This window comes from Gadus morhua, chromosome 4 (assembly GCF_902167405.1).
Source record: "Gadus morhua chromosome 4, gadMor3.0, whole genome shotgun sequence".
Taxonomy (NCBI): Eukaryota; Metazoa; Chordata; class Actinopteri; order Gadiformes; family Gadidae; genus Gadus; species Gadus morhua.
In genome coordinates, this window is record NC_044051.1 from 1,982,570 (window position 1) to 2,000,797 (window position 18,228).

The window sequence follows — 18,228 nt, forward strand, 5'->3', positions numbered from 1 at the left end:
AACTCTTCCCCTGTCCCTTCTCTTCCATCCTAAAGAAGTCGTATGAACTGAACACATTCACAAACAAGAAAACAAACAAAATATATAAATATAAAAGCACATTTTAATATTTGGCCTTCCAGAGAAAACATTTTCCTTTTTTCCCACCTCAGGGTTGGATAAGTGTGTGGCCTGATGCCACTTTAAGAACCTCTTCCTCTAAACCCAATCTGATATGGTACCGTGGACCAGTGAGGCGGGGATGATTGGTACAGGCTTTGCCGGGATTTCCCGCGGTGAATCTACCCATGGGATAGCTGTGGTTGTTGTTCTATCCATCTACCTTTTATTGCTGGCTGGTTGGGTAGCTGGTGCAATACAACGCTTGTGTTTGTTTGTGTGGCCGCTACGACCGCTCTGTTGTGTTGACGCCACGTTGGTGCGTGTGTTGTTTGATCCCCACGCGGTCGCCCTTCAAAGTGAAACTCGTTCCAGCGTCAGTCCGGCAGGGATTTCCCGTTTTCTCCTTGAACCCACCACACACACGTCCCACCTCACACCCACCCCCAGCCCCAGCCCCCTGCGCCCCCCTGCGGTGTGTCCTGCTGTGACCCCCCCCCCCCCCCCCTGTGTCTCGCCTGTCGCTGCAGGGTCCGGACGGCACCCGGCACCAGGGCGCGGTGCCGGTGGAGGACTGGGGCAGGCGGGTGTGGGAGAGGCACATAGTGAAGGGGACCGCCCCCTTCAGACCCCCTAAGAAAGGCTGCGTAAGGCCTCTGGCCCTCCCTCTGTCTCTCTGCCTCTCTCTCCCTCTGTCTCTCTGTCTCTCTGTCTCTCTCTCTCTCTCTCTCTATGTCCCTCCCTCTGTCTCTCTGTCTCTCTCTCTCTCTCTGTCTCTCTCTCTCTCTCTCTCTCTCTCTCTCTCTCTCTCTCTCTCTCTCTCTCTCTCTCTCTCTCTCTCTCTCTCTCTCTCTCTCTGTCTCTCTATGTCCCTCCCTCTGTCTCTCTGTCTCTCTCTCTCTCTCTCTCTCTCTCCATCTCTCTCTCTCTCCCTCTGTCTCTCTGTCCCTCTGTCTCTCTCTCTCTCTCTCTATGTCCCTCCCTCTGTCTCTCTCTCTCTCTCTCTCTCTCTCTCTATGTCCCTCCCTCTGTCTCTCTGTCTCTCTCTCACTCTCTCTCTCCATCTCTCTCTATGTCTCTCCCTCTGTCCCTCTGTCTCTCTGTCTCTCTCTCACTCTCTCTCTCCATCTCTCTCTATGTCTCTCCCTCTGTCCCTCTGTCTCTCTCTCTCTCTCTCTCTCTCTCTCTCTCTCTCCATCTCTCTCTATGTCTCTCTCTCTGTCCCTCTGTCTCTCTCTCTCTGTATCCCTGTAACTCTTCCTATGTCTCTCTCTCACCGTCGCACTATGTTTGTGTCAGTGACTGTGTGTCTCTCTGTCTCTCTGTCTCTCTCTCTGTCTCTCTCTCTCTCTCTCTCTCTCTCTCTCTCTCTCTCTCTCTCTCTCTCTCTCTCTCTCCTTCTCCTTCTCTCTGTCTCTCTCTCTCTCTCTCCCCCTTCTCCTTCTCCCTCTCTCTCTCTCTCTCTCTCTCTCTCTGTCTCTCTCTCTCTCATTCTCTCTGTCTCACAGACGTCTGACGACCCCCTCACCACCCCATTCCCCAGTCATCCAACCCCCCCTCCACCCTCCCCTCGACCTCTCTGTCCACCTCTTTAAGTAACTCAACGGAGGAATCACTTCACCTTTAACCTGCACGATATCTGTTCTCAAAAATGAAATGCGCCCATAATTGAGTCGCTCTTTCCAGGGAAATTAACTATAAATCGTTATATTCTGGTCCAGATTGTGTAGTTACAACTCCAGCCACCGGAGGCTGCTAATGGGGAAACGTGCATAGTGCAGCTTTAATATCATCGATATCATCATAAAACCCAGCGTTCCGAAATCGCTCGCGATTCAATGAGTGTGTGCATTCCTCGGCATAGATGGAACCCAAACTTCCTAACTATGTTAATGCCGTGCTCTACAAATTAAACTAGAAGGGACGATACGTCTGCAGGCCTCAATAAAAGGAGGTACACAGAGGTATGGCGAGTGGCAAAGGGTACTAATGATTAAATACAACACTTCATTCTACCACTCCTCTCTGTCTCTCTATATCTCTCTCTCTCTCTCTCTCTCTCTCTCTCTCTCTCTCACTCTCACTCTCACTCTCACTCTCACTCTCACTCTCTCTCTCTCTCTCTCTCTCTCTCTCTATCTGTCTCACATTCCATGTTACATAATTAATCTATCGCTGCTGGTTCCTAATCCTCCATTCGTTGGGGGGGGGGGGGGGGGGGCTGTCTCAAACCTCCCATCACTCTCATGTTCCCCCCCCTCCTCCACATTCCAACTGCCATTGCTGCAACCCAACCGACTCTTTATTTATGTCGAAGGAGGCTAACCTTCATGGTTCGCCAGGCATTAAATCTCCATGAGCCAACATGTAACGGTGGAACGTAATAGTCCTTCCATAAACCTCTCCCTTACTCTCACGCCAACACACACATTTATACATAATATATGTACAGATGCAGCTCAATACCTTAGAATATTGTTGAAAAGTTAATTCATTAAAACAATTCAATTGAAGAAGTTAAACTCATATATTATATAGATTTATTACACCCAAAGTGAAATGTTTCAGACCTTTGTTTATATTAATCTCGAGGATTATGGCTTGCAGCTAATAAAAAGTTAAATATTGTAGACTCAAGGTGTCACACTTGAAACAGCTAATTATCTCAAAACACCTGCAAAAGTTTCCTGAGCCTTTTAAAGGTCTCTATGACAACGATCTGACAATCATGGGGAAGAATCAATCTAATATATAATAGATAAGAGTTATTTATGAGAATTTGAGAATTTTTTACTATTAACGTTTCCACAATATTCTTATTCATTGAGATGCACATGTATATTGATTCATATACATACAAATAAATATACCACACCAATGGGGAACTCTGTGGTGGCCCTCCCCCCCAGGACCCAGAAGGGAAGCCCAAGAAGGCCAACATACGGGACAACGGGGACGGGACCTACACGGTGTCCTACGTCCCCGACATGGCGGGCCGCTACACCATCACCATCAAGTACGGCGGCGACGAGATCCCCTACTCGCCGTACCGCATCCACGCCCTGCCCACCGGCGACGCCAGCAAGTGCCTGGTCACAGGTCAGACCAACGTCGCCATCTTGGGGATTCTGGTGTTTCACTTCATCACTGTGTTTTTATTGCCCGTTATGTTAGGTGGCTTTGAGTGTTAACAAAAGCCATATAAGTATATGTATTTTTTTTATCATTATATTTTTATTATAATAATATTATATTCATATAAGTAACAAATTAATTAATACTAATTCATTACCAATTCATAAATTATTTATGTACTCATGTAATACTTTTATGCTTGATATATGATTTTCTGAAATTATTTGTAATAAATGCAGGATTTGTAATGAGTGCATGAAAGCAGGAGTGGTAGATCATGCGGTGGGGACTATGAGAGAGAGTGTAGCTAGCTAGAGAGATGCAGCTTCACAACAGCATGGACTCCATCCTCACCGATTGGCTCTGTTTCCTTTTCCTGCAGTTTCTATTGGAGGACATGGATTGGGTACGTGGTTTGTCCGGTGTGATGGTGTGAGATCTGAACACAGACGCAGAGCCCTCTCGGCTGAGCTCCAAGTCATCCGTCTCCCCTCTCCTCTTCAATCTCGTCTGTGTGTGTGTGTCTGTATGTGTGTGTGAGTGTGGGGTTGCCTGTCTGTATGTGTCTCTCTGTGTGTCCGTGTGTGTGTGTGTGTGTGTGTGTCTATGTTTGTGTGTGTGTCCGTGTGTCTGTGTGCGTGCGTACGTGTTTGTGTATGTGTGCGTGTGTGTGTGTGTGTGCGTGCGTACGTGTTTGTGTATGTGTGCGCGTGTGTGTGTGTGTGTATGCGTTCGTGCATGCATCTGTGTGACTTTGTACATGTGTCTGTATGTGTGTGTCTGTGTGTGTGTGTGTGTGTGTGTGTGTGTCTGTCCTCTCGTATGTGTGCGTCCGTGTCTTGCCCCCCCCCCCCTCCACTGCTCTAGGCTCGGGTCTGGGCCCCACCATTCAGATCGGCGAGGAGACGGTGATCACGGTGGACGCCAAGGCGGCCGGGAAGGGCAAGGTGACGTGCAAGGTGTCCACGCCGGACGGCGCCGAGCTGGACGTGGACGTGGTGGAGAACGCCGACGGGACCTTCGACATCTACTACACCGCGCCCGAGCCCGGCAAATACGTCATCACCATCCGCTTCGGAGGGGAGCACATCCCCAACAGCCCCTTCCACGTGGTGGTGAGCCCAGCCCGGGGTTTCTGTTCCACCGGGGGACGGCGGGAGTTAGCGGGAGTTAGCGGGAGATAGCGGGGGTTAGTGGGAGTTAGCGGGAGTTAGCGGGAGATAGCGGGGGTTAGTGGGAGTTAGCGGGAGTTAGCGGGAGATAGCGGGGGTTAGTGGGAGTTAGCGGGAGTTAGCGGGAGATAGCGGGGGTTAGTGGGAGTTAGCGGGAGTTAGCAGGAGTTACCGGGAGCAGCATGTCTTTGCCGTGGTGTTTTTCTACTCTTACTGTGTGGGTTTGAAACAGTGTGCCGGTCGTTGGTTTGTGGGCGTGTCTTACCGTGTGCCTTCCTCCTGATAGGCCAGTGACACCGCCCCTATAATAGAGGAGCCGTGTGACATGCTGCAGATACAGCAGCCCTACGCGCCCTACGTAGGCTCCGCCCCCCACTGGGTATAAACCCCGCCCCCTTACGTCTTCCTAGACACGCCCTCTTTAAGAAACACTCCTCTGCTATTTTATCTTTCGCTCTGCCTCATCTTAAGCCCCTTGCAGCCTTTATCCAAGCGCTCGTTCCTTTCGTCTGCTCGAAGCTTCACGGCTTTTCCGAACCGGGAATTCCGATGAAGGAATGCCTTTCGATCCGGCATGTCCGTTACGCATTGTTTTCTACCTCTCTGCTTCGCTCTCGCTCTCTTGTTGGCTGCAGCACGGTCTGACACCAAGACTCTGTTCCCTACTATGATTCTGTCCAATCATGTCCCTGCCAGAGCCTTGTCCCGCCCTTGCCCGGCACTGTCATCCCTGTCCTATCCAATCATATCCTCAGCCCTCAATGGGCCGTGTTCACCTAGCGACCATCTGGGTTCCCTCGGGGGTCTAGCGAGCATTTAGGACAAAGATGGTCGCCTAGGTGTATAAGGCTCATTGGCTCATATTGCCTCCATGTCGTCTTTCCTCTTTCCTCTTTTCACTTTTCACTTTTCACTTTCACTCTCTCTCTTCAGCCCCCTTAAGAAAGGCTGCATGAGGCTTCTCTCTCCGCCTCTCTTTCTCTCTCTCTCTCTCTCTCTCTCTCTCTGTCTCTCTCTCCCTCTCTCTCTCTCTCTCTCTCTCCTCTCTCTCTCTCTCTCTCTCTCTCTCTCTCTCTCTCTCTCTCTCTCTCTCTCTCTGTCTCTCTCTCTCTCTCTCTCTCTCTCTCTCTCTCTCTCTCTCTCTCTCTCTCTCCCTCTCTCGCTCTCTCTCTCTCTCTCTCTCTCTCTCTCTCGCTCTCTCTCTCTCTCTCTCCCTCTCCCTCTCTCTCTCTCTCTCTCTCTCTCTCTCTCTCTCTCTCTCTCCTCTCCTCTCCCTCTCTCTCTCTCTCTCTCTCTCTCTCTCTGCCCCCCTGGCGGTACCACCGCCCCGTTCTAACACTAGCTCCTCCCCTTCCTCCTCCTCCTCCGGTCCAGGCCACTGAGGAGCCGGTAACCGCGGGCGACGGCATGGAGCCCATCCTGCGGCCGTTCAACCTGGTCATCCCCTTCACCGTGCAGCAGGGAGAGATCACCGGTGAGGACACACACACACACACACACACACACACACACACACACACACACACACACACACACACACACACACACACACACACACACACACACACACACACACACACACACACACACACACACAGCTGGGAGAGATCATCAGTGAGAACACACACACACACACACACACACACACACACACACACACACACACACACACACACACAGCTCGGAGAGATCATCAGTGAGAACACCCACACACACACACACACACACACACACACACACACACACACACACACACACACACACACACACACACACACACACACACACACACACACACACACACACACACACACACATCAGGGAGGGTCTCACCAGGTCCGGATTAGGGCTTAAAGATTAATCGTATTCAAACTGATATCGCAATATTAGTTTGTTTTCACTCCTTTTTATTGTAGAGTGAGTAATACGGGACGGTAGGGAGGAGAGGGGGAGGCATGCACCAAAGGACCACAGATTTGACTCAGACTTGTCTTGGACTCGTTGGTATTTGCACTCGGACCGCCGGTGGGTCAAGTAGAACGTACACCGGGAACACTGACCGAAATGATCCAGAGTATATATACGACCGTGTTAAAACGGCACCGCAAAATTGCCGTTGTTCTGTGCTTGTGTTTAGTGAATAATACAGAACGTAAGGACATTTAAAAATAAAAACCACATGCTAAATCGTAATCGCAATATTGGTCGAAATAATCGTAATTCAATTATTTCCCCAAATCTTTCAGCCCTAGTCGGCATGGTAGTGTCCAAACTGGGGTCTGACCGGGACCCCCCAGGGGAGGTCAAGATGGTAGTGTCCGAACTGGGGTCTGACCGGGACCCCCCAGGGGAGGTCAAGATGGTAGTGTCCGAACTGGGGTCTGACCGGGACCCCCCAGGGGAGGTCAAGATGGTAGTGTCCTAACTGGGGTCTGACCGGGACCCCCCAGGGGAGGTCAAGATGGTAGTGTCCTAACTGGGGACTGACCCGGGACCCCCCAGGGGTGGTCAAGATGGTAGTGTCCTAACTGGGGTCTGCCCGGGACCCCCCAGGGGAGGTCAAGATGGTAGTGTCCTAACTGGGGTCTGACCACCGGGACCCCCCCAGGGGAGGTGCGGGTGGTAGTGTCCTAACGTGGTTCTGTTCCGGGACCCCCCCAGGGGAGGTGCGGATGCCGTCAGGCCGGACCGCCCAGCCCCACATCACGGACAACAAGGACGGCACGGTGACGGTGAAGTACGCCCCCACGGAGAAGGGGCTGCACGAGATGGACATCAAGTACGACGGCAACCACATCCCAGGTGGGGGGGCGCTCGACGGCAACACACAACACAAACGCACACGCAGAAACACGCAAACAGCACGCAGACACACACACACGCGCAAACAGCACGCAGACACACACACACACACGCGCAAACAGCACGCAGACACACACACACACGCGCAAACAGCACAGAGTCACACACACACACGCAAACAGCACGGAGAGACACACACACACACATGCAAATAGCACGAAGAGAGGCGCACACACAAACACACAATTTCTCTCTCTCTCTCTGTCACTCACTCACTTACTCACTCACACATACACACACACACACACACATACACACATCCATCTGTTAACTTAGTCGAGTTTCAAACACTGAGACAAACACACACACACACACACACACACACAGGAACCTGCAAACAACACACAGAAATACATACATACACACACACACTCAGGAACACGCAAACAGAACACAGACAAATGCACACGCACAGGCACGCACACAGGCGCACACACACATCCATCTGTCCACACAGTCAGGTTTTATACACACTGAGACAAACACATACACAATTGACACACACATGCATACACGTACACACACTTGCACACGCATGCATGTATTCACACGTCCATGTCTGTTTACTCAGCCATGGATTATTACTCACACAAGCACACACAATCATCCATCTGTTCACGCAACCATGTTTTCACACATTGCGCTTGCATACATATACATACACACGCACACACACACACACACACACACACTAGCACTCACACACACTAGCCTACACATACACTAGCTAGCATACACATAAGTTGGCATAGAGATTCACACACACACACACACACAGACTCACTCACTCACTCACTCACTCACTCACACACACTTACTCTCTCTGTCTCTCTCTCTGTCTCTCTCTTTGTCACTCACTCACGCACGCACGCACGCACGCACGCACGCACGCACGCACACACACACACACACACACACACACACACACACACACACACACACACACACACACACACACACACACACACACACACACACACACACACACACACACATGCTGACAGATTGATGTATACCACAAAACCACAAATATTAGGACTACAAATGTTTGGAACACCATACTGGAATTCATTTAGGGGATATTTTCTCAAACTTAGCAGAACAAAAGAGAGAAACATCAGGTTCTAATGTCCTCTCCTTCTCAGGGAGTCCGCTCCAGTTCTACGTGGACGCCATCAACAGCGGACACGTGACGGCGTTCGGACCGGGCCTGAGCCACGGGACCGTCAACCGGCCCGCCACCTTCACCATCGTCACCAAGGACGCCGGCGAAGGTACCCTGGCCCCGCCCCCCGGCCCCGCCCCCTGGCCTCTGGCCCCGCCTCCTCATCTCCAGAGCAATAGGATTTTAGAGAGAAACAGCGATTATGCATAACCGGTTCCTCTCCTCCTTTCCTCTCCTCCTGTTCTCTCCTCATTTCCTCTCCTCCTCTCCTCTCCTCTCCTCTCCTCCTCTCCTCCTCTCCTCTCCTCTCCTCCTCTCCTCTCCTCTCCTCCTCTCCTCCTCTCCTCTCCTCCTCTCCTCCTGTCCTGTGGCCTTTTGTAGTTTTTTAGCAGATAATTATCATATTTCTTTATCTGCGTTTTCTTTCTTATCCTGCTGCTGTGAGCACACATTTATGGTCTGGGGTCGTGATGAAGTTGAACAACACCGCGTCATTCACCAACGACATGAACCCACGACAGACTAACCCCCCCGTCCCCGTCCCCTCCCCCCAGGCGGGCTGTCTCTGGCCGTAGAGGGCCCGTCCAAGGCGGAGATCAGCTGTAAGGACAACAAGGACGGGACGTGCACCGTGTCCTATCTGCCCTCCGCCCCCGGCGACTACAACATCATCGTCAAGTTCGACGACAAACACATCCCCGGCAGCCCCTTCACCGCCAGGATCACCGGTGGGGGTCTGGGGGGGGGGGGGGGGGTTTGGGTGGGGGGGGGGGTGTAGAGGGGGGCTGGGTTTGTGTATGTGTGTTGGGTGAGTGTGTGTGTGAGAGTGTGTGTGTGTACACGTGTTTATTCTGAACAGGGGATTTCAAAGATATGTCCACAAGATGTAACTAACTAGAGATGTTAGTAAGATATGTCACTAAGATAAAGTATGTATCTAACTGATGTAACTAATGATGTAACTAGCTGCAGATGTACCTAAAATATGTAACTCAGAAATGTAGCTAAAATATGTAACTCAGAAATGTAACTAAAATATGTAACTAACAGCAGAACTTAGAGATGTAACTAACAGATCTCCCTTACTGTTGACCCTCTCCCGGTGTGAAGGCGACGAGACCATGCGCATGTCACAGCTCAACGTCGGCACGGCGACGGACGTGTCGCTGAAGATCACAGAGACGGACCTGAGCAGCCTGATGGCGACCATCCGGGCGCCGTCGGGACACGAGGAGCCCTGCCTGCTGAAGAGGCTGCCCAACCGCCACATCGGTGAGCGGCTGCTCTGGCCTGGACCCCGAGTGGCTCCTTCAAAATAAGAGGAGGATCTAAATAATAATACGTGATATGATAATCAATATATATTTGCTAATACATATTTATAGATTATGTCACAAATGATTATTTTGATCGGTTCGTTCAAAATAAGAGAATGATCAAAATAATTATACGTCATATAATAAAAAATAAATATTTGTAAATACCTATATATACATTATTTATTTTTCATTTTGTCATTATTGTGTAATAATGATTATACCTACTTATACCTATGTGTGATAATATCTGTAAGTAAAGCTACGTTTGTGTAGTTCTTTAAAGCACACTCATTTGTTTGTAAAAATAGAAAAAAAACAAATTACTAGAGGTAAATCAACATGCGAACATGCATGTACCGTCATGTTCGCATGTGAAAACTGTAAAAAGTTACAGTTCATCATAGTCGTAGCTGTTTTAAAGCTTTAAGAAGAAAAAAAATCGAAATGTCCCCACTAACACATTTTCCGTGTGTGTGTGTTTGGTCCCCGCCAGGCATCTCCTTCACGCCCAAGGAGGTGGGCGAGCACGTGGTCAGCGTGAAGAAGAGCGGCAAGCATGTGACCAACAGCCCCTTCAAGATCATGGTGGGCCAGTCGGAGATCGGAGACGCCAGCAAGGTCAAGGTGCACGGGCAGGGGCTGGTGGAGGGACACACCTTCGAGGTGGCCGAGTTCATCGTGGACACCAGGAACGCAGGTACGACGCACCCAGAATCATGTTAGCATTAACGTTGATAGAGAATCATGTTAGTGTTAACGTGATAGTGGTAATGATAGTGATACTGGTTAGAATAACAAAGTTATAATGTTAACGATGATGTAAATACTAACGATAATCAATGACATTTATGATGCTGATTCTTATTAAAATTATACGAATGAACAAACAATTTTTACAAAATATTATGATATATATAGTAATTATTTAATGGATATTTGATCTTACAACTTCTGACAACTGTAATGACAATAATGATACCATCGGTGTATTATTATTGCACTGTACTTCACCAGCACACCTTTTCTTTAACGGGTTCCTCCTCCCGTTGCTAAGGTTACGGGGGCCTGGGGCTGTCGATCGAGGGCCCCAGTAAGGTGGACATCAACTGTGACGACGTGGAGGACGGGACCTGCAAGGTGACCTACTGCCCCACGGAGCCCGGGAACTACATCATCAACATCAAGTTCGCCGACCAGCACGTCCCAGGTAGAGGGCTAGCACCACCCAACACCACCCAACACCACCCAATACAAACCAGCAACCAACACCACCCAACACACACCAGCAACCCAACACCACCCAACACAAACCAGCAACCCAGCACCAACACCACCACCACCCAACATGAACCAGCACCACCCAACACCACGCAACACAAACCAGCAACCCAACACCACCCAGCACCACCCAACACCACCCAACACAAACCAGCAACCCAACACCACCCAGCACCAACACCACCCAACACCACGCAACACAAACCAGCAACCCAGCACCAACACCACCACCACCATCCAACACCACCCAACACACACCAGCAACCCAACACCACCCAACACCAACCAGCAACCCAACACCACCCAGCACCACCCAATACAAACCAGCAACCCAACACCACCCAGCACAAACCAGCAACCCAACACCACCCAGCACCAACACCACCCAACACCACCCAACACAAACCAGCAACCCAACACCACCCAGCACCAACACCACCCAACACCACCCAGCACAAACCAGCAACCCAACACCACCCAGCACCAACACCACCCAACACCACCCAACACAAACCAGCAACCCAACACCACCCCACCAACACCACCCAACACCACCCAACACAAACCAGCAACCCAACACCACCCAACACAAACCAGCAACCCAACACCACCCAGCACCAGCACCACCCAACACCACCCAACATGAACCAGCACCACCCAACACCACCCAACAAAAACCAGCAACCCAACACCACCCAGCACCAACCCCACCCAACACCACCCAACACACACCAGCAACCCACCACCACCCAGCACCAACACCACCCACCACCACCCAGCACCACCCAACACCACCACCACCATCCAACACCACCCAACACAAACCAACACCACCATCACCACCCAACACCACCCAACACACACCAGCAACCCACCACCACCCAGCACCACCCAACACAAACCAGCCCCACCAACCATAAACCAGCACCACCCAACAGAAACCAGCAACCCAACACCAACACCACCACCACCACCCAACACCACCCAACACAAACCAGCACCAACACCACCCACCACCAACTAACATAAACCAGCACCAACCCCACCCAGGGGGACGTATCAGGCCTCGTTCAATCTGTCGCCATGGTGACGACTCCACCCCCCAGTTTACCTGTGTCTGACGCTGTGCCCTGTCTCCGTTGCGGCCGGTGACCCCAGGCAGCCCGTTCACGGTGAAGGTGTTCGGCGAGGGACGCATGAAGGAGAGCATCACCAGGAAGAGGCAGGCCTCCTCCATCGCCACCGTGGGCAGCACCTGTGACCTCAACCTGAAGATACCAGGTAGAGCGAGAGAGAGAGGGGAGAGGAGGGAGGGAGAGGGGGGAGGGAGAGGGGAGGGAGGGAGAGGGGGAGAGAGAGAGACTTTTGACTTTTAAAATACTTTTATTTCATCACTCAGACATGTGATACATCATAAAAAGAAAAACCTCATCTTTCCTTTCTGTTAAATCAAAACAACAAAAATAAAAAAATAAAAAATATTTTTATATCTAAAACCGGAAAGAGATTCCATCAGTGGAGTCCACTGAACATATAGCTCCACCAATGCACCAACGCTGATTGAAAAACAAAAGCTCATCAGTTATTCTAAGGTATGCAAAATCAGCTGCCACCCTGGTCCTGACCATCGTTTTAAACACCCCCACCAAGTCCTTCCCATTGCCCTCCTCCATCTCAGTCTTGTGGGTTTTATAGATGGCCAGCTTTGCCTGTCCAAATAGGAAATTTGCCAATGTGCATTCCCCTTTTCTCCCTTTAGTGTACCTCACTGAGGAAACAAACAGATTGTGGTTAAAGAGAAAGCCAAGTTTCCCCAACAATGTCTGTAGAAGAGAAAACAAAGGTAACAGTCTGGAGCATTCAGTGAAAAAATGAAAAACCGTGTCCGGGGCCGGGCAGAAAGGGCAGGTTGGCATGACGTCATGGTTGAACCTAGAAACAAAGCGATTAGTGGGGATGGCCAAGTGAAGGACCCGCCACTGCAAATCGCCCACTCTTTTAGAGATGGGAGGCTTGTACAGCAACCTCCATGTGGGAGAAAAGTCTGGTGGAAACTGTCCATGTTCCCGCCACTTGGTGTCTGGACGACTGACCAGCTGATTGAAAAACAAGGATTTGCTGCAAATGTTATAAAGTGACTTTCGGTCAACTGAGGCTAGACTTAAATCAGTAAGAGCATTAAAAGACAACAGGTGTCCCCCTCCTCTCGATGCATACCTGGGAGATATCCGAAGATCAGGGAAAGCCAATTGTTCTGGGGTTCCAGCTACAACACTGTTTGCTGCAGCACTGAGACTGTTCGGGAGGGAGACTCTGAGCCTACCCAACAGGTCAGCCACCAGGCGCAGAGACCTCAGTCCAGTCTGGGCACTAACCTCCAGTGCCAACTTCCACCTCCCGTTCTCATGGTCCAACAGGTCTCCTAGCTTGGTTATACCTGCTCCCATAAATGCCGAGATAAGGCTATCCCCGACTCTCTCCTGAGTGGGCATGAGAGGATTAAAAAAAAGGGGCTCCTCTGTACCATAGTTTTGATCCGGAGTTCTAGACACAGTTAATATATTCCATGCTTCCAAAACAGATTTAAAGAAAAAAGGTAGATGAAACCCTTGTATCCATTGAATATTTGCCATGAGAAAGAAATGTCTGTCCAGTGAAAAAGCCCCAATACCATGCAGCACTGACCTCGCAAAGGAAACCCAAAGCACACTGTCCTGCGCATAGAGGAGACATTGAGCTGTCTGCAGTCTCATGGAGGCAACCTTACTTGCCAGGTGAATCAGTCCCTGCCCTCCTTCAGCCACTGGCAGACACAAAACCCCCGGGGCCAGCCAATGATAGCCATCCCAAAAGAAATTTACAAAAGCCTTTTGGAGACTACAGAGGAGTGAGACAGGGGGGTCAAGTACAAACGCTTTGTGCCACAACATTGATGCCGCCAGGTTATTGACCACCAGCACCCGTCCTCTATATGAGAGCTGCGGTAAAATCCACCTCCAGCGTTGCAACCGACCAGTTATCTTCTCCTCCATCCCCTCCCAGTTCTTACTCATATATCCAACCGTTCCCAGATATACCCCCAAAAATTTAAACCCCTCCAAATTCCAGGCACAACGTTGTGGCAAAACCGGTGGTGTTGAGTCCTGCCAATCTCCGATTAATAGGGAAGAACATTTCTCCCAGTTAACCTTAGCGGACGCGGCTCTTTGGTAGGTTTGTAAAGCCTGGGAAAGAACCTGCACATCCTCCTGCGACTGCAAAATCACTGTTACGTCATCCGCATAGGCTGTAAGTGACACGGTAGGGGCCTGTGGAATCCCTGGTGCAGCGATGGTGCCCAGGCGTGCCCTCAGCATCACAAGGAGAGGTTCAATAGAAATTGCATAAAGAAGCCCAGAGAGGCCACACCCCTGCCGTATTCCTCTAGACACAGAGAAAGGTCTGGTGAGTGAGCCATTTATCTTAAGGATGCTATAAATGTCTTTGTATAGCAACTTGATGAGGCCTATGAAAACTGGACCAAAACCAAAAGCCTCCAAAGTTCTAAACAGAAAACCATGATCAACCCGATCAAAAGCCTTCTCCTGGTCTAAGGAGAGAAGGCCCAGGTTCAATTTATGATAAGCTGCTGTGGTTATGATGTCACGAACCAGAAACAGGTTATCAAAAATCGATCGATTTGGGATACAATATGTTTGATCTCGATGGACCACTGAGCCCACTACAGCCTTTAACCTGTTGGTGAGTGCTCTTGAGAAGATTTTTGTGTCCACACATAGGAGGGAGACAGGGCGCCAATTTTTTAAGTATCCCAAATCCCCTTTTTTGGGGAGCAAAGACAGGACTGCCCTGCGACAACTCAAAGGGAGATTTCCCTGTTCAACAGACTCCTGGAGGACGGTATGCAGGTCAGGCCCTAAAAGAGACCAGAAAGCCTTATAGAATTCACCCGACAGACCATCTAAACCAGGCGACCGGCCAGAGTTCTGCTGTTGCACCGCCTGAGTGAGCTCACTGTAGGAGAGGGGGTGCTCTAGACTCAGGGCCTCCTCATCTCCTAATCGTGGTAGACCTTGCAGGAGCTCATCCACCGCAGATACATCACAATCTTCAGCTCTAAACAGATCTTCGTAAAAATCCAAAGCAAGTGACCTGATGTCAGCTGAGTCAGTTGTCTCTCTTCCACCAGGGAGCTTGAGACACTGCATATTTTCAGTTTTTGATGTCCGCTTCTCCAGTCCAAAGAAGAATTTTGTGGGGCCATCCATGTCTGCATAAAGTAAATAGCGGGCTCTCACTAGGGCCCCCTCCCCCCTATCCTCCAGAAGGCTCCTGAGTTGTAACTTATTTTGGTTCAGATAGGTCTCAAACCCTGCCATATCCCTACCACTCGCCTTCGCAGTTATAAATAAAATCTCTTGTTCTAGAGCCTCAAGTTTTATCTTTACCGCTCTGGTGGAATTTGCGGTGAATTGCTGACAAAACAATCGAATCTGGACTTTCCCAAGGTCCCACCACTGAGTTAGAGACTTGCATCGTGCTTTCTCCACCCTCCAGGTCTCCCAAAAAAAGGTGAAAGAACTCACAAACCCCTGATCCTGAAGTAGCCTACTGTTAAAACGCCAGTACGGGCTCTTCGGCCTATGAAGTGTGGTGACAATTGAAACAGTGACATAGTGATGGTCAGACAGGCCCATCGGGGTGATACTAGTCTTAAAAAACCGTCCCCTATCCTGTTTTCTGACATAAATACGGTCTAGCCTTGCCCCTGATAGCATGTTTCGATTAGTTTTCAACCAGGTGTACTGTCTAGACCCTGGAAATTCCTCTCTCCACACGTCCACAAGGCCATGATAAGCTATCAACGCCCTCAGCTCATTGGCTGATTGGGGATGAGGCTCATCATGGTTCCTATCCAAAGTGTGGTCCAGTGTGGAGTTAAAATCCCCACTTAGAATCAGAACATTATCTGGGGGGCAGCTTTTTAGTGCGTCAGAGAGTGCTTTAAAAAAAACACATCTCTCCTGGCCTACGCAAGGAGCATAGATATTGAAGAAAGAAAAAAAACATTCCATCTAAGGAGGCATCAACCCTATGTAGGCGTCCTGCTATTATGCTCACATGAGACAAACCTTGCCAAGGTAGACCAGGAGAGAGAAGAGTAGCTACTCCAGCACTAACACTAGAACAATGACTAAAAAAAACTGGTCCCTTCCATTCCATTTCCCACTGAGGCTGGTTATCTTGGTCGGAGTGACACTCTTGTAAAAAGACAACAGACGACTGTTTAAGACGAATATATTCCAGTAGTGCCGCTCTCTTCTTAGCATTTCTACAGCCATTGATGTTAAGGGTCCCAAGAATAATAGTGGCCATGAAGATGGTAAGAAAACCCAACCGTAAAAACAAGTTATGAACACTCATTGGGAGGTACTGTGGATTTGGCCAGACTACTTAATTCAGCCCTTACTGTACTCTGCAGTTTCTTGATTCGGAAACGCTTCTGTATGGTAAGCTCTGTCATGGTGGCATTCCTTAAGGCCGCAGTAGAGGAGAGGAGAAACAAATTATAGTCAGGAAAGAAAGATGTAAGGCTTATCTTACGCTGACCCTTTGTGTCATCCAGAAATTTGTTTAGTCTGGTAATAGAATACAAATTCTGCTTACCCTTCCGAACAAATTTCCCTGGAAACTCCACACTCTCCCCTACAGGCTGCTGCACATTCTCCATGGTCACTTCCTGGTACTCGTTAAAATCAATTTCTGATTCATTCTCAGAAAGCGCCCCACTCCTCTCCAAAGAGCGCGTTCTGCGCCCAGTTTTCGCCCCCGCCTGGCCCCCGCGGCTCTTCGCTTTACGCTTGCCGCTGCTCCGTTCTGGTTGACTGGCCGGTTTCAGCTGCTGCAAACCCGCCGTTTGGTGCGCCTCCTCCTCAGCGGCGTCCTCCAGCGACGCGGCGATCTCTGCGTTGTCCTCAGCGGCGTCCTCCAGCGACGCGGCGATCTCTGCGTCCTCCAGCGACGCGGCGATCTCTGCGCCCTCCTCCGCGGCGTCCTCCTCCGTGGCGTACTCCAGCGATGCGGCGATCCCTCGGTCCTCATCAGCTTCGCTGGTCGGTTGGCGCTGAGATGTCAGAAAAAAAAGTTTCTCCCGCCAGTTGAACGCCCCCTGTGCTCCAGCACCAGAAGGACCAGGGATCTGGGAGTCCACCACCGGTCCCGGTGCCAAAGGTGCGGGATCGGGGGTCGGTAAATCCGCAATAGGTCCCGTTGGTAATAGTGCGGGACCGGGTGTCATCGCAACAGGTACCGTTGGTGTTGGTGCGGGACCGGGCATGCGTTCACCCTGCGCCGGCTCCCCAGAAGCCCGACTCGCCGTCGCTGCACCTGCAGTGTTCTTGGCCCCAGAAGGCCGTCCTCCCTGCTCTGTACCCGGGCATGATCCCCTGAAATGTCCGTGTTCTCCACAAGCGAAACATTTCATGGAGTTTGAGGAAATGTATATAACATAGTCCTTCCCTCCATGCGTCAGCTTAACAGCCACGTCCAGGTCCCGATGCTGCTCGCTCAAAATCATAAACGTTTGTAATCTGAAGCTCTCCACATGATATAAAGTCTGCTTTTTAAAGCCGACTAGAACCGGCCTTATCGGTGCCGTTTGTTTCCCGTATCTGGAGAGGATCCTCTCCAAAATCTCATCTTCAAAATAAGGGGGTACATTAGAGAGAACAACTCTCTTGGCAGGGGACGATAGAGGTAAAACTTGAACAAATAAGTCCTTAATGACAAGCCCTTCCTCGATCAATTTATCCACCAAAGCGGTTTCCGATAAAAAAAACCACAATGGCTTTATTCATACGAGAGGCAGATTTGATTTTCTTTCCACCACCAATTACCTCGCACATTGCCAATAAAACATCCTCCACCGTAACCGAGGCGTCCGGCACGCACCTACAGCCATGCTTGGGAGTGAGTACGAGACGGGGCTTCATGGAACCACCTGTCGTGGCCATTCTACCAAATGTTTGTTTGCAGTAAAACTGCGGCTGGCGAAGCGCCAAGCCGGTCAAACGCGACCTTTTTAGACCAAGTTACAGTTGAATTTAGACAGCTACTTGTTAGAAAATAAATAAATAAAAAAGACGCCAACATTGGCAAAAAAACGAAAACGATTACGCACTGCTCTCAACACGACCAG

At 50.1% G+C, this 18,228-nt stretch overlaps 1 protein-coding gene across 4 annotated transcripts in view; it reads left to right on the top strand.

Annotated features, from left to right (window-relative positions):
• Positions 1 to 18,228, top strand: part of flncb (filamin C, gamma b (actin binding protein 280)) — an 80,455-nt gene that overhangs the window by 49,596 nt on the left and 12,631 nt on the right. For 2 of the 4 annotated variants that reach the window (XM_030353120.1, XM_030353123.1), the window contains 12 exons: positions 3,009 to 3,198; positions 3,617 to 3,640; positions 4,102 to 4,349; positions 4,693 to 4,785; positions 5,781 to 5,880; positions 7,068 to 7,208; positions 8,414 to 8,542; positions 8,988 to 9,161; positions 9,544 to 9,705; positions 10,246 to 10,449; positions 10,807 to 10,959; positions 12,189 to 12,311. In XM_030353120.1, the coding sequence (XP_030208980.1) occupies positions 3,009 to 3,198; positions 3,617 to 3,640; positions 4,102 to 4,349; positions 4,693 to 4,785; positions 5,781 to 5,880; positions 7,068 to 7,208; positions 8,414 to 8,542; positions 8,988 to 9,161; positions 9,544 to 9,705; positions 10,246 to 10,449; positions 10,807 to 10,959; positions 12,189 to 12,311 (1,741 nt within the window). The remainder of the gene's footprint in view (positions 1 to 3,008; positions 3,199 to 3,616; positions 3,641 to 4,101; positions 4,350 to 4,692; positions 4,786 to 5,780; positions 5,881 to 7,067; positions 7,209 to 8,413; positions 8,543 to 8,987; positions 9,162 to 9,543; positions 9,706 to 10,245; positions 10,450 to 10,806; positions 10,960 to 12,188; positions 12,312 to 18,228) is intronic. The other 2 variants (XM_030353122.1, XM_030353124.1) reach the window with 1 other exon arrangement.